Genomic DNA, 20805 nt, shown 5'->3' with positions numbered 1-20805 from the left:
TCTTGCTTGTTTATATAAAATATAGCAACCTGGTTGTCCATATAGATTCATGACAGCTTTCCCTTTCAGGACATGTTCAAATACTATCAAGGCTCTGCAAATAGCTCTGAGCTCTTTGGAAAATATAGAACAAAAAGGGTCTCAAATACAAAAAGTACAAGCTAATTTAATCCAGGGAGAAAAGACACAAACTAGAAATTAGAGAGATTAGAAAATGAAGCGAGATACTTAAATTGAAGGGTTATCAATTTTCCATTAATTAGATTTTCTTTATTACAAGACCAGTTTAAGAAGTATATGACGGATGTTTTAAAAATTCCATTAGAAGCCTCTCCTATTTCAAAAATTTATTTTATAAAAACAATAAAATTATTGGAGGAACAGGCATCCTCTTTAGACATATTCCAAGTATTAGAATCCTCTAATGAAGAAGTAATAGAAAAAAAAGGAACGGTCCTTGTCACATTTGTATTTCCCTCTGATAAGGACACTGTTTTAAGATTCTTCCTTAGAAACAGAACAGTAAAATTTATGACCATCAAATTTGGGTTTTTTCCAGATGTTACAAGAGCAACTCAAACTAGAATGAAGCAGTTTCTAGATATGAAAACACTGGCTGAACAAGTGGAAGCCCAAATGTTAATCAGATATCCATGCAAATGCCTAGTTAGGCATGAAAATAATAGATACATATATTTTGAGCCAGAGGACTTGAAAGCTTTTTTAGAAGCAAAAAAGATATTGGGGAATAAAGTAGGTTGAGAATTAGTAGTTGTCAATTTAGAAAGAAGAGAAGCTAACACTTTCAATTAAGATTGATATATTTCTTTAAAATTAAGCTCATGTTATTGTAAGTTGGATATCTGTTAGATTTCATTGTAACTATATATCTAAAGTCTTAAGAATTTTATTTTTTGTTAAGATGAAGATTGATTGATAATAGTCTTGTATTTGTTTGACAATAGATATCTGAAATGTTAGTGACAGTATATGTCATGATAATTATATCAATTAATAAAATATAAATTAAAAAAAAATAGCTCTGAGCTCTAGGAGACTGATCTGATAGGAGGTCTCCATAGATGACCACAACCCCTGGGTCTGATAATGAAGAAGGTGTGCCTCCCCAGACTGTGGTGGAGGCTTCCATAGTAAGGATCATCTGATGAGGTGGAGGCCAAAGACGTGCTCCCTCTGTAAGGGTTAATTGTCTCAGCCACCAGTCTATGTCTCTTTTCTTCGAAGTGATCAGTACTTTGGTTGAGAGAGGCTGAGACTAGAATCCATTGTCTTTTTAGATCCCACTGCAGTCCTCTCATATGCAGTTGGGTGAGAGGCACCACGTGGATTACTGCAGTCATGTGGCCTAGTAGCTTCAGCAACAAATGTACGGTGGTTTTGGATATGTTCTTTAAGTGTAGCACCTGCAGTCAGAGGCATTTCTCTCATCTTCGGGCAGAAACGCTCTCTGCCGAACGGAGTCTATCTTTGCTCCTATAAATTGTAGGATTTGTGTTGGCTGGAGGACAGACTTCTTGTAATTAACTAGGAAACCTAGGTCTTTGAGGCATCGAATGGTGACTTGAAGGTCTCTTTGAAGATCCAGTGGATTGGGCGAAACAATCAGCCAGTTGTCCAGGTATAAGAAGATCTGCAAACCCTTGCAGTGTAGATGTGCCACAGCCACTGCCAGACACTTTGTGAAGATTCATGGGGCAGAAGAGAGACCAAGGGGAAGAACCTTGTAATGGTAGTGTTGTTTGTCTATCTGGAAGCAGAGGTAGTGCCAACATGAGCGGTGAATAGGAATATTAGCCTTGAGATCTTGAGAGCACAACCAATCTCCCTGCTGAATAAAGGTTTACATGGTCTTCAATGTTGACATTTTGAATTTTTCCCTCTTCAATGTCCTGTTGAGAGGTCAGAGATCTAGTATGGGATGCAGGTCTCCCGTGTGTTTGGGAATGAGGAAGTATTGGGAGTAAAATCCTGCATTGTAGCGGGAAGGTGGAATGGTTTGAATCATTTTTTTTGTTAGCAACTTCTTTGCTTCCTTTGTAAGAGGGGAATTTGCTCAATATGTCTTGTTGGTAGAAGTAGTCGGGGCAAACGAGGGGGAGTTTTGAATTTAAGTGGTAACCATGTTGGATTGTCCTCAAAACCCTTCTGTTGGAAGGGTACGAAGGGACTAGACAGGAAAGCAATTAATACTACTTTAACATCCCATGGAATTGGAGGTTTTGGCCCATGCTGCAAAATTGATTCGTGACTCTGCCCCCCACTGGAGTGACAGTGGCCCTGCTAGGCATCAATGGCTGCGGCGTGGCCATCTTCAGAAACCGTGTTGATTCTTAGAGGTGGTTTGTTGAGTGGTTTGTTGAGTGGGCTTTTGTTGCCTACGATCTCGTGGACTGTGGAGGTTTTGGGCGAGGCTGTTCAGTGGTAGGTCTATGTGTACCATCTATAGGATTTCCGTGGATAGTACAGTTTTTTGTAGTGCGACAACTGACGTTTGAAAGCAGTGGGCTGATCCGCTGGTAGAATGAGGGACTGCACTGCCACATTCTGTTTGATCTGTGCCATTGTTTCACGAAGCTTATCCCCAAAGAGGTTGTCTCCCCAAAGAGGTTGTCTCCTAAAGGGATATCTGCCAGTTTGTCAAGTACGTCTTTCCCTGATTGAGCTTGCTTGCAACCAAGAATTTCTTTGAGCTGCTATTGCGGATGCAGAGGTTCTCGAAGTAGTTTCAAAAGATTCGTAAAAGGAGTGGAGGATATGACTGATTCCTTCCTCGAGGTCCTGCAGCAGTTGAGGTGTGATTTGATCACCCGTGTTGAAGCACACAAAGGACTTTAGGCACTGTAAACATTCATATATGTACTGCACCATTAAAAAAAGATGCTGCTGAATGCAATAGGTAAGCATTGAACTTTGAAACACCTTATTTACAAAGTAATCTAGGATCTCATTATCTTTTCCTGGACAACAGCTGGCATGAAGCTTTGACTTTTTTGCTCTCTTCATGGCCAACTCGACCACTACTAAAGCATGAAGGAGGTGGACTGGGCCATAGCATTGAGATCTTTTGAGGTGGTATTTCAAGTCCAGCTTCCTCACCACTGGCAAGTTAGAGTGAGGAGACTCCCGATTTAAGGAGAACTGAATCCAATACCAAGTGAGGAGGCAGAGCTGCTGGTTCTAACGGAACATCCAAAATTTTTAAGATTCCAAAACCATCTTTGTGGGAGTCAGTGATTTTTGGATCTCCACATTTAAGGCAATTCCCATCTTCTCCACAAACTTTGGATATGCGAGATCCTCAGATGGGGAGGTATGCTCTGGATTGTCCTCTGGTTCATTGGATGAGAGACCCATCTAAGAGGTCTGTGATAGTGTTGGAGATTGGAAGGAAGGATGGGAATCTGGCCTGTCCGTCTCCTCACCTTGCACAGGGGAAGTGTCTGGGGACTCTGGGCTCCTTGGACTTTGCTCCATGGTTTTTGGGGAAGCTCATCTTTGGTCGACTTCGTGATGCTCAGAACTTGGAAAATGAAACCTTGGAGGACGGACCTTTGGATGACAGGGTGAGAAGAAGCCAGAAAGTATGGCCGAAATCTGTTGGATGGCTTCTATGGAGCTATGTCTCGGTAATTTTGGAGCCGGACGTTGAACAAACTCAGATGGTGACAAAGTACGCCACACTGCACACAGCTGCACAGCTGCCTTGTATATATCGGAAACTGGTGAATGAAAAGGCTTGATGGATAATGGCTCTTCCACAATCTTCTTGCCCCTGGAGTTTAGTGGTACCTGAAGCTGAGGGACTTCATGTTTCCATCTGGATTCACAGGATAAACCTGAGCAAACCTGGCTACTATGATGTGAAGACCCTGACGAGATAACCGATGGGGATGTCACTCGTGGTGACCATGGCCTGGACGTGAAAGTTTGTAATATGGGCTCGAACTCTACCACGACTTCTAAGTCATGGGAAGACAGTCCCCTAGGAGAATTGCTAGAGTGCTCTATAGCTCTGGTCCTCTGCTGGTGATCAGCCCAAGGAGCTGGTAGTAGCAGCAGGTCTTGGGGATCCTCCCTTAGAGGCTTTAGAAATTTTGACTGCATCAATGCAATTTGATTGTCTCAGTGTGGAGTGTCCATTTGGCTGGTATGGTAACGTGGCACCGGTGGTGTCCTTGTGCCATGTTATGGCCATCGGTCGTGGCGGGCCGCGACCGGGGCCAACTGTCATGGCTGCCGGCCGCAGCAGTCCGCGGCCAGGACCAAGCACTCACCTGCGGCGACGGGTTTGCTCCGAGGCTCCTGCTGGAGCAGGTAGCCTTCTCCGGCGCTCTCCTCGCGGCCATGGCCGCTGCTAGGCCGGCCGCAGGGCCCTGCATGGCCGGGATGACTCCTCCCCCTCCTGGCTGTCTTAGAGCCGTGCGTGTAGCTGAAGATAAGATTTAAAGGAGCCACAACAGGAAGTTGTCGTGGCTCCTTCCTGGGGCTCCTCCCTCACTTTCGGTATTTAAGGCAAGGTCTGCTCCTAGGACCTTGCCTTGGTATTGAGGCTCTTGAGGGAGTTGCCTGTGCTCCGTGTTCCTGGTTCCATTCCTCGTCCTGTTCCTGTTTCCTCTTGGACTGTTTCCTTGGCTTGACCCTGGACTGGCTTCGGATCTTTCTCCTGATTCACTCCTGGACTAGCTTCGGACCACTCTCCTGACTTCCTTCTGGACCGGCTTACGACCCTTCTCTGGACTCCCACCCTTGGACCGGCTCTTGACTATTCTTCGACTTCCACTCCCGGACTGTATACGACCTGCTGGAGGCGCCAGCCATCTGGAATCCATGACCTGCAGGAGGCGCCTGCATCCAGACCTACATTCAGTCTTCGGTGAGTCTCCTAAGTCCCAGCGGCCAGGTTCCTACGGGTTCCTCCTAGGGGAATCACGAGCTTCCAGGGTGAAGTCTTCATTTCAACATCTGCATCTTCAGGCCTTGCCCTCCGACGGTAGAGACCTAAAAGGTTGAACCCCTTTGCGCTAACTCTACCTCGGAACAGGGGTCCACCTTCAGAATCAGAACAGATTATCAAGACCATGGACTCGGCAGAGGCTTCAGCGCGCCAGGCCATTCCTGGACTGGCCCAGAAAGTCATGGAGCAGCAGCGGATATTAGAATCCATGGCGTCTTCTTTGGAGCAACTCAATGGCGGCGGCTCAGGCAGCCCCTCCACCAGTACCCATTTTCGTCCATGATGCCGGGAAATCACCGCTCCACGATCCCATTACCTATTCCTCCACGTTACTCGGGCGACCCTCGCTTGTGTCAGGGCTTCCTGGACCAGTGCAGCATGCACTTCCATCTGCAAGCCTTCCTCTTTACAGATGATCATACGAAAACTACTTACATCCTGTCTCTCTTAGAGGGTAAGGCCCTGGCCTGGGCCTCTCCCTTCTGGCAAAGGTCTGATCCAGTCCTGCAAAACCTTCCTAAATTCTTCCAAATGTTTCAAACTGTATTCGATGACTCAGGGAAACAAGTAGTCGCAGGTTCTAGCTTTTACAACTTCGACAAGTCGGCTACTGGCTGATTACACAATTGAATTTAGAACTCTTGCTTCTGAACTCCATTGGGAGGAGAGCTGTCTACGGTCCATAATTTTGGAGGGTCTGTCTCCCAGAATTAAGGATGAAAAGGCAGCACAGGAGTTACCTCACTCTTTGGACTCTATTATTAACTTAGTAACCAGGATCGACCGTTGTATCCAGGAGAGAGCTCGCAAGGGATTGAGCACAAGAAGGCACTCGGCGATGACCACTCCTTCTCGTTCTTTGGTTTCCATCTCTAGATCTGCATCTACCACAGAAGGGACAGTCGAAGAACCGATGCAATTAGGCCGTGGTCCTCTCTCTCCCGAAGAACGGCAAAGACGCCGTAAGGCAGGTCTCTGCCTATATTATGGAGGATCAGGCCATCTCATTGCCTGCTGCCCAACCCATCCGGGAAACTCCCAAGCCTAGGCTCCATTGGGGGAATAACCCTAGGCATCACATCTCCCCCACTAACATTGCAAGTCACCTTGTGTCTGGGAGACCATCAGTTCTCCACTCTGGCTTTAGTAGTTAATTGTATCTTCCATTCATGGTGATCCTCTGCCAGGGAGGATAACTCATCAATCCGATGGAGTGCCACATTGCACCGAATCACACTGAAAAGATTTCTTTGTATGTTATCCAGAAAGCTATTCATCCAATAGTTCTTGGCATTTCGTGGTTGCAACAGCATAATCCACAGTCTGACTGGACATTTTTAACCCTTTCCCACTGGGGTCAAGCATGCCATAAGACCTGCATTAAAAGAACTAACACTTCATGCAGTATCATTTGCACCTCCCATCTTGAAGGATTACTGCCACAATACAGTCAGTTTTCGTATGTTTTTCCCAAAAAGGCCACTGACACTTTGCCTCCACACCGAGAATTTGATTGCAGTATAAATTAGATTCCCGGAGCTACCCCACCTCGCAGTAGGGTCTACCCGTTATCCGCCTTGGAGACCCGTGCCATGACGGAATATATTCAAGAAAATTTACAGAAGGGATTTATTAGATGTTCTAAATCCCCAGCCAGAGCTGGCTTCTTTTTTGTTGGAAAGAAAGATGGGACTCTGCGTCCATGTATTGACTTCCGTGGGCTAAATGCCATTACTATCAAAGATCGGTATCCATTGCCACTCATAGCGGAACTATTTGACCGTTTACAGGGGGCCAAGGTGTTCTCTAAATTGGACCTTCGAGGAGCATACAATCTCGTCAGGATACGAGAGGGAGACAAGTGGAAAACGGCTTTTAATACCAGAGATGGACATTACGAATATCTTGTCATGCCATTTGGATTAACTAACGCTCTAGCAGTATTGCAGAATCTCATCAATGAGATATTTCGAGACCTGCTTTATGTCTGCGTTGTCGTCTATTTAGACGACATTTTGATTTTCTCTTCCGAACTACAGTCTCATCGTGAACACGTTAAGATGGTTCTTCAACGGCTAAGAGAAAATCATCTATATGCTAAAATCAAAAAATGCATTTTCGAACAAGAGTCATTACCATTTCTGGGGTATATCATCTCCAAACAAGGCTTTCAGATGGATCCTTCTAAACTGAAATGTATTCAAGAATGGCCTCAACCTAATGAGTTACGGGCATTCCAGCGTTTCCTTGGTTTCGCTAACTATTATCGTAGTTTTATTCAGAATTTCTCTAAGTTGGCTATACCTCTCACAGCCCTTACTCGCAAAGGGGCTAGCATTGAGTCCTGACCTGTAGAGGCTGAAGAAGCGTTCCATGCACTCAAGAATTCTTTTCTCAAAAAACCCTGTCTGACACCCTGACCCCAGACGTCCGTTTGTGGTAGAAGTGGATGCCTCATCTGAAGGGGCTGGAGCTCTCTTAAGCCAGAATGACTCTACAGGAGTTTCTCATCCTTGCTCCTATTTTTCTAAGAAATTTTCATCTGCCGAATGTAATTATTCCATCGGCAATAAAGAACTCCTTGCCATTAAACTGGCATTTGAAGAATGGCGACAGTGGCTGGAGGGAGCTCAACATCGTATAACAGTTTTCACTGACCATAAGAACCTGGTATATCTCCAACAAGCACAACGTTTGAAACCACGGTGAGTACTCTTTTTCACTCGGTTCGACTTTGAATTGCGATATCAACTGGCGATCATGAATATTAAGGCAGATGCCTTATCCCGATCCTTTTCTGCAGAAGACATCGATGAGCCTATTCAACATTTATTTATTTATTTATTTTTTGTTTTTATATACCGATCTTCCTACATTAGATACAAATCAAACCGGTTTACATAGAACAATAACTTACCAAATGGCATTACATGAAACAATTAACATTTAAACAACATTAAATAACATTGTCAGGAGAATAAACCAATTATACAAATTGAATTAAATGAACATATTATAGACCCGGCTTGCATTACCCTCGGCGACATTTACCATTCCTCCTGGTAAAACGGTGGTGCCTAAGAGACTGTGTAACAAAGTACTAGCCTGGGGGCACGATTCGCAGTTAGCTGGTCATCCGGGACGAGCTCGGACGCAAACGCTCCTTCAGCAATATTATTGGCGACCGGAGATGCGCAAGGACATTCGAGCATATGTGGATTCTTGCCCGACCTGTGCGCAACACAAAATTCCCACGGGAAAAACTTGGGGACTTTTACAGCCGTTACCTACCCCCAAGAAGCCTTGGACACACATTTCTACAGACTTTATTGTGGATCTTCCGCCTTCAGAAGGCAACACAGTAATTTGGGTAGTAGTGGATCGATTTTCTAAAATGGCCCACTTTATCCCACTACCCTCCCTCCCGTCCGCTCCTCGCTTGGCCCAACTATTCATGCTCCATATCTTCCGCCTCCATGGTCTGCCACAACACATTGAATCTGATCGCGGACCTCAGTTCACGGCCCGTTATTGGCTCAATCTCTGTAAGAAGTTTCACATTTCTCTGGACTATACCACGACGTTTCATCCACAAGCTAACGGTCAGGCAGAACGTACTAATCGTACTTTAAAGCAATTTCTTCGGATGTATGTCAACTCCCGTCAGGACGATTGGGTGATACTTCTCTCATGGGCTGAGTTTTCGCACAACTCACCTCTACGGGGGCTTGTACCTCTACGGGGGCCTCCCCGTTCCAGACTGTATTCGGCAGACAACCCAGGCCGCCATTGCCTTTGCCGGTACCATCACCCGCAGCCCAACGTACTGCTGTGCAGTTGCGGCGGCTCTGGATTCATACTCAACACATGCTCCATAAAGCGTCTCAAACCACCAAGAAGTTTGCTGACAAACATCGGTGGTCAGCACCACAGTTTCGTCCAGGAGAAAAAGTATGGCTTAGCACTAAGCACATCCAGTTGGGAGTTCCTTCCATGCGCTTGGCCCCACGTTATATTGGGCCCTTTCCGGTGCTGCGACAGCTTGGTCCTATGACTTACCAGCTTCGTTTGCCGGCCACATTGCATATCCATAACTCCTTCCACACGTCACTCCTGAAGCCGTTGATCCTCTCTTGGTCTACTCGGAAGGTCCCCGACGTTCCCCAACCCAGGGCAGAAGCGGAGACTATATATCAAGTGCGTGAAGTACAAGATGTCCGGAAATGAGGCAATATATGGGAATATCTCCTAGCATGGGAAGGATTCGGACCTGAGGAGAATTCTTGGGAGCCTACTAAGAACATCCTGGATAAGACCCTTCTCAAGAACTTTCACAATGAACATCCAGGTAAACCCAAGCCTACTAGAGGGAGGGCCTAAAGGAAGGGGTACTGTTATGGCTGTCGGCTGCAGTGGGCTGCGGCCGACTGTCATGGCCGCCGGCCGCAGCAGTCCACGGCCGGGACCAAGCACTCACCTGCGGCGACGGGTTTGCTCCGAGACTCCTGCTGGTGCAGGTAGCCTTTTCCAGCGCTCTCCTCGCAGCCATGGCCGCTGCTAGGCCAGCTGCAGGGCCCTGCACGGCTGGGATGACTCCTCCCCCTCCTGGCTGTCTTAGAGCCGTGCGTGTGGCTGAAGATAAGATTTAAAGGAGCCACAACAGGAAGTTGTCGTGGCTCCTTCCTGGGACTCCTCCCTCACTTTGGGTATTTAAGGCAAGGTCAGCTCCTCAGACCTTGCCTTGGTACTGAGGCTCTTGAGGGAGTTGCCTGTGCTCCGTGTTCCTGGTTCCGTTCCTCGTCCTGTTCCTGCTTCCTGTTGGACTGTTTCCTTGACTTGACCCTGGACTGGCTTCGGACCTTTCTCCTGATTCGCTCCTGGAATGGCTTCGGACCACTCTCCTGACTTGCTTCTGGACCGGCTTATGACCCTTCTCTGGACTTCAATCCTTGAACCAGCTCTTGACTATTCTTCGACTCCCACTCCGGGACTGTCTACAACCTACTGGAGGCGCCAGCCATCTGGAATCCTCGACCTGCAGGAGGCGCCTGCATCCAGACCTACATTCAGTTTCAGTGAATCTCCTTAGTCCAGCGGCCAGGTTCCTACGGGCTCCTCCTGGGGGAATCACGAGCTTTCAGGGTGAAGTCTTCATTTCAACATCTGCATCTTCAGGCCTTGCCCTCTGACGGTAGAGACCTAAAAGGGTTAAACCCCTTTTGGGATAGCACTAACTCTACCTTCAGAACAGGGGTCCACCTTCCAAATCAGAACATGCCATGCTTATGCTTCGCTTTCCGCTTGGCTTCCTGGATGGACGGACGCATATGCGTCGCGGGATGATGCAGGTGAGGCATGGTAAGATGAATGTGCTTCACAGACCGACAGTTGCATCATGGGACGACGCCGATGCTTCGCATCGGGGTGCATCGATGAGTCAATCGTTTAAGTGGTAGGCATCCGTTTAGTTTGCTCAGTGGAGTCCCGCGCTGGTTTGCCGTAAGTCGAGGCGGATGGCTTCGCAGACTATGGCTGCGTCGATGAAACACTGGTCTTGATATTTTTTGGGCCTGGTTTTAGACGCTTTGGGATATTTTCATTTCTTCTGATGGCCTGAGGCTATTGGGTCTTCCAAGGACGCCCTCTTCTGAGCATCTCTTGACCGTTGTTTCGGGCCGGTGAAGAATGAGTCGAATGCCATGGAAAGGGCACACAGCTGCTCGAAGGTGAGGAACCCACATCCTCATTAAGTCTGGCAATCTTCTCGGCCCTTTGCCTCCGGGCCCGAGGGGACATGCAGCTGAAGTCCCTGCACACAGCCAGGTCGTGCTCCGGACCGAGGCATAAACATAGAAACATAGAAATGACGGCAGAAAAAGACCAATCGGCCCATCCAGTCCGCCCAGCAAACTCCCACACATATTTTCCCATACTTAGCTATTTCACTGACCACCAAGTTCAGGGCCCTTGTTGGTAACTGTTTGATTCAAATTTCCTGCCACCCCTGCCATTGATGCAGAGAGTAATGTTGGAGTTGCATCAAAGGTGAGCATAAGGCTTAATGGTTAAGGGTAGAAATCGCTGCATCAAGCAAGTTTACCCAGACTGCACAGATCAATGCCTTGTTGGATGTTGTCTGAATGTAAATCCTCTTTTCCACATTTTTCCCTGCCATTGAAGCAGAGAGCAACGCTGTATATGCATTCAAAGTGAAGTATCTGGCTTAATTGGTTTAGGGTAGTAACCACTGCAATAAGCAAGCTACCCCCACGTTTATTTGTTTACCCAGACTGTGTAGTTCAGTCCTTGTTGGTTGTTGTCTGAATGCAAATCCTCTTTTCCACATTTCCCCTTGCCATTGAAGCAGAGAGCAATGTTGGAGTTGCATTAACCGTGTGAAGGCTTATTGAGTAAGGGTAGTAATCACCAGGTAGTAGCCTCCATTCCAGCAAGCCACCCCCTTAGCTTTTCTCTTCATTCTCATCCTCTATCCTTTATGGATCCACAGTGTTTATCTCATGCCCCTTTGAAATCCTTCACAGTTTTAGTCTTCACCACTTCTTCCAGAAGGGCATTCCTGGCATCCACCACCCTCTCCGTGAAGAAATACTTCCTGACATTGGTTCTGAGTCTTCCTCCATGGAGTTTCAAATTGTGACACCTAGTTCTACTGACTTTTTTTCAACTGAAAAGGTTTGTTGTTGACCATGGATCATTAAAACCTTTCAAGTATCTGAAAGTCTGTATCATATTACCCCTGCTCCTCCTCTCCTCCAGGGTATACATATTTAGGTTCTTCAATCTCTCTTCATAAGTCATTTAATGAAGACCATCCACCTTTTTGGTCATCCTTCTCTGGACCGCCTCCATTCTGTCTCTGTCCCTTTGGAGATACGGTCTCCAGAACTGAACACAGTACTCCAGGTGAGGCTTCACCAAGTCCCTGTACAAGGGGATCATCACTTCCTTGTACAGGGCCTTGGTGAGGCCTCACCTGGAGTACTGTGTTCAGTTCAGGAGACGATAGTTGTGTCTGTCTTTGCAGACATGATGTGCTCGCAAGAACAATATTTAAACCCCGGGGCTTTCTTCACCCACTGACATCTTCTGAAAAAACTGCGACTGAAGAGAAGATTTGCATCTGCATGCGATGCGGAAAAAAAAGCAACTGAGGAAAACCGTTGATGACGACTGATGTACTCGCGCAGGAACACCTGCGCATGAAAAGAGCAGAAACCTCTGCCTTAGAAGAAGGTTCCGAACCGTGCCGCCAGGGGACGTCACACCCAATCAGCAAGGCTCTTCACTCGCTTATCGATGGAAAATCTTTGAGACCAAAGTTTCATACCGGGCTTCATCGGATGATGTCACCCATGTGTGAGGACCTCCATCCTGCTTGTCCTCAGAGAATTTCCATTAAACAAGCTAGCTAAGTAAGATAACTCTGTATGAGATGAGTCTTACTTTAAGCACCTTGCTGTATTTTTTAAATTTAATTTTATTTTTTTTAAACAGCCTACAGTACCCAATAAAATTCGACATAACTCCGCCACTTTATTTCATGGCTGTGAACTTTGTATGTTTCCCCTTTACTCCTTACCTCCAGCGCCGCCCTGCGCACCACCTGATTACTGTGATAGAAGAAAGTGGGCAGAACGTCAAAGATGGAAGTTTCTGATAGGATTAGTTTCTGTTGGGAAAAAAACATCAAAGATGATGGTTAGATGAAATCATTAAAATATTATGCACACACTAATGCAGAAAGATTCATACAAAAGGAAAATTGGTCTATACCTGCTAATTTTCATTCCTGTAGTACCACAGATCAGTCCAAACTCCTGAATTTTGCCTCCCTTCCAGAAGATGGAGACAGAGAAAGTTTCTCTGACAGTGTAACATAACCTGTTGTGCCACCTGCAGTCTGATGGCCACAGCAGAAACACGTACAGGAGGATTCCTTGTGGCCATGGGAGGACCAAGGCATCAAGCCCTTTTGCTCCGTGCTCTTTCCTTCAGCTGAAGAATCTCGGAGCCTTGGCATTGCTGCACATTGCAATGAGGTCCATGCATGGTACTCTCCACCTGTGATGAATCAGGAGTATGGCCTCCTCTGACAATTCCCACTCTCCGGGATCCAGCTGTTGGCAACTGAGGAAATCCGCTTGGACATTGTCTAGCCCCACTATGTGGGAAGCTTCCAGCATCTCCAGGTGGAGCTCTGCCCATTGGATTAACTCTTATGCCTCCTGTGCCACAACCCAACTCTTGGTACCACCCTATTGGTTGAGGAAGGCCACCGTCGTCACATTGTCTGACAATACTCTCACTGACTTGCCCTGAACAAGAGGAAAGAAGGCCTGTAACGCCAGACGACCTGCTCTCATCTCCAGACGGTTGATGGACCAAGACGTCTCCACTGGAAACCATAGTCCCTGCACCACTTGAGCCTGACATACAGCCCCCCATCCAGAGAGACCGGCGTCGGTTGTGACCACTATCCAATTCAGAACCTCCAAAGGCATCCTACGGGACAGATTATCCTGACACAGCCACCAATCCAGGTAGATGAAATTGCTCCGAGGCAGGATTCCACCTAGAAAGCAAGGCCGACTGAAGAGGCCGCATATGAACAAAAACCCAAAGGACCAATTCCAAAGTGGAAGCCATAGATTCAAGAACTTGCAGATAATCCCAGACTCTGGGAATCGGATTGCTTAGAAATCTTCCAATCTGTACCTGGATTTTGAAATCCGCTCTTCGGTGAGAGAAATTTTTCCAAGCCTGGTGTTGAAGCATGCCCCTAGGAACTAGAGAACTTGAGATGACGCCAGCTGGCTCTTGGGACAGTTCACCACCCAGCCAAAGGGCTGTAAGAGCTGCAGAACTACTGCCACTAACTGCTGACAGAGGACCTCAGACTTCGCTTGAATCAACCAGTCATCCAAATACAGGTGGACCAGCACACCCTCCTGCCACAGAGTTGCCGCTACCACTACCATCACCTTTGTAAAGGTCCTTGGTGCTGTTACCAATCCTAATGGCAGGGCGCAAAATTGAAAATGATTTCAGAGGATCATGATCCTGAGAAACCGTTGATGGTCCAGAAGAATTGGAACTTGAAGCTAGGCCTTGGTCAAATCTAGAGAAGCCAAAAACTCCCCCTTGCGCATTGCAGAATCACTGACTTCAGCGTTTCCATCTGAAAACGGGGACCTTGAGCACCAGATTGACCTTCTTTAAATCCAGAATCGGATGAAAGGCGTCATCCTTCTTTAGGACCACAAAATACCTTCCCTCAACCGGTACTGGCACTATGGACCCCAAGACACTGAGATGATCGATGGCTTCTCGAACCACTCACTTTTTCTGCTCATAAGTGCAATGGCTCCTGACACAGATGTCAGCCCTTACTCGATTACCTTTTCCCAGTACAAGCATGGGGACATCAGAAATCTGTCACTTAGCGGCCGAGCAAATTCTAAAGTATAACTGTGTTGTATCACACTTAGGAACCAAAGGTCCGAAGTGATCTTGGCTCACTCCTCAAGAAAGGATGTAAATCGACCTACGATGCAAGGAGTGGGTCAGCCCCGCTTCATTGGGAGGACTTGACACCAGGGGCTCCTTAACCGGAACCATTTCTGACTGTCACCAGCCTCAAAAGGATTGGGTCCAAGACTGCAGACTTCCAGTTCCTTGTCTCTGACCCCCAGCAAAAGGACGAAACTGACGGGAACGCCGGCCCGACCGGAAACGTGACCATGTCGAAGAGAAGCTTCTGCTGAGCCTTGACTTGTCCTCTGGCAGCTTGTGCCCTTTAGTCTCTCTGAGAAGCTTCACCAACTGCTCCAAGTCCTCTCCAAAAAGCAACTTCCCCTTAAAGGGAAGCCACCCCAACTGGGACTAAGATCAAACATCCGCAGACCAGTTCCTTAACCAGAAAAGCCTTCTGGCAGAAACCGCAGACATCATCAATTGAGAGGAAGTGCATTTAAGATCATACAAAGCATCCACCCCATAGGCCACAATGGCATCTAGCCATTCTACCTGCTGTGCGTCCTCCGTAGACGATTTGTCGGACTGCAGTTGCTGCACCCAACACAAACCGGTGCAGAACATAAAACTGTTACACACAGCAGCTCCAATGCCAAAACCTCAAAGATCTTCTTGACATGTACCTCCAACTTCCTATCCTGCATATCTTTAAATGCGGCCGAACCAGCTACCAGGATCATCGTCTTCTTTGTCACGGCCGATACTGAAGCATCTACCTTCGGCATCCGCAGAAGATCAACGTGTCCTCAGGTACAGGGGTACAACTTCTCCATGGCTCTGCCAACCTTTAGTCTCCCACTCTCATAGAACTAACTCCTTCATGGACTTGTGAAAAGGAAAAGTTTTGGTCGGCCCCCTCAGGCCTCACATGACCGGATCCACTCCTTTGTAATCCACATACACTTGTGGCTCTTTAATACCCTGCTCATTAAGAACACAGGGTATATTAAGGGCCTCAATTCCTCCAAGCAAAAAAGGTGGACAACGTTCAGATCATCCCCCTCCACCGGAGAAACTTGATCCTGTGCCTCATCCGGGTCCATACCGTCCAAATGAGGATCTACTCCTGATGGATCAATCACTGGAGCGACCTCGGCCTCCGAGCTCTCTGCCATCTTCCCTTAGGGCAACTGGCAAGCCAGAACCCTCCTAACTCTAGTTGGCCCACCAGGAGGAAATGATCGGGGTCTCTTAGCCACCACTGGCACCTGAAGGTCCATTGACTTAAGATGGCGACATTCAGCTGCCCTCTTAGCCAAAAAGGCCTTGTGCATTATCAAAATAAAATCTGGGGAAAAATCCTCTGCTCCCTCAGGATCCTACTCCAGGAGGTGGTCCTCATCATCATCATCCAACAGAGAATCCCTGGGCCCCCTGGGCTCTAGAGGCCTTTGCTCAGCCAGCGAAAGTGGCTGAGCAAAGAGGTAGGGCAGCCTCCTGCAAGGCTTGTCAGATGCAGCCGTGAGGGAGGACAAAATGGCTGCCGCTCCCGCCAAAACAGGGAAGGCGTCAGGCTGCCCTAATCCTCCAGCACTCATGACAGCTGCTTGTGCCCCCCCCCAAACTGCCTTCTACTCTGGAGATGCAGCAGGAGCAAATGCCAGTGTGGGAGAGTCGCTCACATGTGTCCCCACACACCATGCACTGCCTACCGCGAGGCATCACAGCAGAAAAATGCTGGGAGCCTTGCTCCTGCTTTTTTTGTAAAAAGAAACGAGCCCCCAGAGCGCCGAAAGAAATGAGGCAGGACGGCTGATGACCCGCGGAGCGCCGACAGGGAGAAGCGCTCGACCGGCTTTTATTTATTTATTTATTTATTTTAAGAAAACCTTATACTTGCTTCATGCTCTGGCTGTCCATCTGAGGAAGAGGGAAGAGGGGAGAGGGAACTGGCTGCACCAGATATCTCCTTCCTCAGCAGGTAAAGGCAAACAGGCAGACTCAAGGGTTGCCAACCCTTCCCGCATTCCCCCACCAGGGCCTACCGACTTTCAGGGAGGGCTAAGAGAGAAAACATCTCTAATGCTTTTTACTACCTTATTTTCCGGCGTATAAGACGACCCCCAATTTTTCCAGTTAAAATATAGAGTTTGGGATATACTCGCCGTATAAGACTACCCTTCTGTGTCACTACATAACCATACTGTATGTGGTACCCAGTATACAACAACCAGCCAATCACGGCAAGCGATGTACCTTACCGGCGATTGGCTGGTTGTTGTATACAAATCCTGCTTGGATTGGTCAGCTCTCCCTGCTTGCCCAGCCTTCCCTGTCTCCAAGACTATCAGAGCGGTAACGCATCCCTCTGGCCCACCCTTGTATCCTATTACCGGTACCTCCTTCTCTGCCTCTCAGATCTAGCTCCTGAGGACTGCAGTGAAGCGGCGCAGACATGCATGTGCGAGATCTGAGAGGCAGAGAAGGAGGTACCGGTAATAGAGATGTGAATCGGAACCGGAATCAGTTCTGATTCCGGTTCCGATTCACATCATGGGGTTTTTTTCGTCCGGCCCGATCGGGTTTTTTTTTTTTTTTTTTTAATCGGCTGCGCCCGAGCCGATAAACAAAAAACCCACCCCGACCCTTTAAAACTAATCCCTCAGCTTCCCCCACCCTCCTGACCCCCCCCCAAGACCTGCCAAATTAATTAAATACAACCCCCACCCTCCTGACCCCTCCAAGACCTGCCAAATTATATACAACCTACCACCCTCCTGACCCCCTCCAAAACCTGCCAAATTAATTAAATACAATCCCCCACTCTCCTGACCCCACCAAGACCTGCCATATTAATTAAATACAACCCCCCACCCTCCTGACCCCTCCACAAAATCTGCCAAATTAGTTTTCTACAACCCCCCACCCTCCTGACCCCTCCAAGACCTGCCAAAAGTCCCTGGTGGTCCAGTGGGGGTCCAGGAGCAGTCCGGGAGCGATCTCCTGGACTTGGGCCGTCGGCTGCCAGCAATCAAAATGGCGCCAACGGCCCTTTGCCCTTACTATTTTTTATGGTTGCAATGTAAACCGGAGTGATAATTAACTCTGTTATTTGAACTTCGGTATAGAAAAGTTATAAATAAATAAATAAATAAATAAATACTATGTCACTGGGGTCGACCAATGGCAGCGGTAGCTCCTGTGACATAGTAAGGGCAAAGGGCCGTTGGCTGCCAGTAATCAAAATGGCGCCGACGGCCCTTTGCCCCTACTATGTCACAGGGGCTACCGCTGCCATTGGTCGACCTCAGTGACATAGTAAGGGCAAAGGGCCATCGGCGCCATTTTGATTGCTGGCAGCTGACGGCCCAAGTCCAGGCGATCGCTCCAGGACCGCTCCCGGACCCCCGCTGGACCACCAGGGACTTTTGGCAGGTCTTGAGGGGGTCAGGAGGGTGGGGGGTTGTAGTAAATTAATTTGGCAGGTCTGGGGGGGTCAGGAGGGTGGGGGGTTTTGTTAGATTTTTTTTTTTTTTTTATATTTGCTCCATAAGACGCAGACATTTTTCCCCCCACTTTTGGGGGAAAAAAGTGCGTCTTATGGAGCAAAAAATATGGTAATTATTCGCCCTATAAGACGACCCCCGGCGTATAAGATGACCCCTGACTTTTGAGAAGATTTTCAGGGGTTAAAAACTCGTCTTATACGCCAGAAAATACTGTAATTATCTTTCTTTTTTTTTTTTTTTTTTAATTCTCTTCAGACTGCAGGATTTGCACCAACTTCCATCTGCTGGAGACAGAAAAATACTGATTGACTGCAAGTGGCACACCAGGTTATGTTACAGTGTCAGTAAAACTTTCTATGTCTCCATCTGCTGGGAGGGAGGCAAAATCCAGGACTCTGGACTGATCTGGATACGTACAGGGAATGTGGTTTTGGATAATTTCTTATTTCATTATGTCTGACCAAGCTTCTGTGCATTTTGCAATTTTTCTGTAAGCTGCCAAGATAGGGCACCATATAAACACAGAAACAAAACAGTAATTGCAATGTATAAACTACAAGTTCCAAATAATGAACTGTTTCCCAGATTCTTTTTTTTAAATTTTATATTTATTAAATTTTTAATACATTGAATATACCTTGACTTAAGAATCAAAGGCCTAAAATTATGTAATAACAAAAAAAAAAAAAGAATACATAAAAGGAAATTAAACAATGGTGTACAAATGTAGGGGGGAGAAAAGAATAAATAGAAGAATTTCAATCACAAAGAGGAAAAAGCAAGTTTGCTTATCGTAAACGGTGTTTCCGTAGATAGCAGGATGAATTAGCCATGCTGTCATGGGATCTGTCAATCAGGTCCAGGAGGCGGAGCTTGTCAAAGCAGAGATTAGAGTTTTGCTCTCTGTGGCTGCGCGTGTTTCCCGCGCAGGAAAGTAATGGAATCTCCTCAGTCTGTGATTAAGCTGTAGTGTAGTCGAAGACTAGGTGACTGCCAGGGAGCAGAGTGGGTCAGCATGGCTAATTTATCCTATCTACGGAAACACCATTTACGGTAAGCAAACTTGCTTTTTCCCGTCGATAGCAGGGCTGAATTAGCCATGCTGTCATGGGAGTCCCAAGCTCCCGATCACGTTGTTTATGATATATATATTTGTACGTGATCTTTGACAGTGTGGCGGTCACCGTGGACAGGAGGATAGAGATTGCAGGATTGCTTGCCTTATCTTCGCATCAGTGCCTGCCTGTTGATCAAGGCAGTAGTGAGATGTGAAGGTATGAAGCGATGACCATGTAGCTGCCTTGCAAATATCTATGGGTTGCACATTCTTTAGGTGTGCCAGTGAGGCTGCTACTGCACTGACTTGGCGAGCTTTAGGCTCTGAATGTAGTTGTAGTTTCTGTTTGTCGTAACAGAATTTGATGCACTGCGCTATCCAGCTGGAGATGGTGCGTTTAGCCACTGGTAATCCAGGTGCCTTTGGGTCAAAGGAGACAAAGAGTTGAGAAACACGGGAGTCCGAGTTTGTCCTTTCTCTATAGTATGCCAAGGCTCTTTTGCAATCTAGTGTGTGCAGTAGTTTTTCCCTATCATTTGCATGAGGTTTAGGGAAAAAGGTGGGTAATTCCATGGTCTGATTGAGATGGAATTGAGAAACCACCTTTGGTAGGAAGGATGGGTGAGTTCAGAGAACTACCTTTTGGTGATGAAATTGTAAATATGGAGAATAATGGACCAAGGCCTATAATTCACTAACTCTTCTTGCCGATGTTAATGCAAACAGGAATACAACTTTCCATGTGAGGTATTTAATATGTGCCTAGGTTCAAACGGGAAAAGCATGAGCTGTTCCAGAACTATGTTGAGGTTCCATGGAACTGGAGGCTTAGAGATTGGAGGATGAAGGTGAGTTAACCCCTTGATGAAACGAGATAGTAAGATGTGATTGGATACAGGAATATTGTTAACTGGCCTATGATATGCCACTATGGCGCTGAGATGAACTCTGATGGATGATGTTGCTAGACCAGCTGCATATAGTGTATGAAGATAATCAATGAGCACTTCAGGTGAGCAGTCCAATGGTGGTACACCTTTGGAAGTGCACCAGGTAGAGTAGCGTTTCCATTTATAATTATAATTTTTCCTCGTTGAGAGTTTCCTGGATTCTAACAAAATGAATTGTGCCGAAGTGGAAACTCCCTGTTCTGTTAAAAGGAGCCATTCAATCTTCATGCTGTCAAGTGGAGAGATGAGTGTAGCGGGTGTAGAAGCGTCCCTTGATCTTGGCAGAGAAGATCTTGGTGATTCGGTAACCGAATTGCATCCATGATGGATAGTGGGAGAAGGAAACTGTACCATGGTTGCCTCGGCCAGGCCGGGGCGATGAATATCAGTTGAGCTTTGTCTGCTATGCACTTTTGAATTGTCCTTGTTATGAGTGGTATGGGAGGAAAGGCGTATAAGAAGCCTATCGTCCACGGAATGAGGAAGGCATCTTGAGTGATCCTGAATTGGCTTGGTCTTATCGAGCAGAATTTGGGGACTTGAGCATTGATCTCCGTTGCAAAGAGATCTATCGAAGGTGTCCCCCACTGCCTGAATATGTCTTGGGCTATTTCTGTATTGAGTGCCCATTCGTGAGGATGAAAGATGCGACTTAGCCTGTCCGCTCTTGTATTTGCCACGCCTGGTAGGTAAGTTGCTTGCAGATATATGCAATTTCTGTGAGCGTGTTCGAAGATTGTCAGGGTCTCCTTGCAAAGGGACCATGAACCGGACCCTCCTTATTTGTTGATGTAAAACATTGCCACTTGATTGTCCATG

General features: G+C 47.0%; 1 protein-coding gene across 1 annotated transcript in view; it reads right to left on the bottom strand.

Moving 5' to 3' along the window:
• LOC115100985 (acetyl-CoA carboxylase 2-like) overlaps positions 1-20805 on the bottom strand; it is a 982255-nt gene that overhangs the window by 553523 nt on the left and 407927 nt on the right. Inside the window, 1 exon segment of the mRNA XM_029620121.1 lies at positions 12576-12665. Within this exon segment, the coding sequence (XP_029475981.1) occupies positions 12576-12665 (90 nt within the window).

The sequence above is a fragment of the Rhinatrema bivittatum genome, chromosome 11, assembly GCF_901001135.1.
Source record: "Rhinatrema bivittatum chromosome 11, aRhiBiv1.1, whole genome shotgun sequence".
Taxonomy (NCBI): Eukaryota; Metazoa; Chordata; class Amphibia; order Gymnophiona; family Rhinatrematidae; genus Rhinatrema; species Rhinatrema bivittatum.
This window is presented reverse-complemented; position numbering and strand designations above follow the sequence as displayed.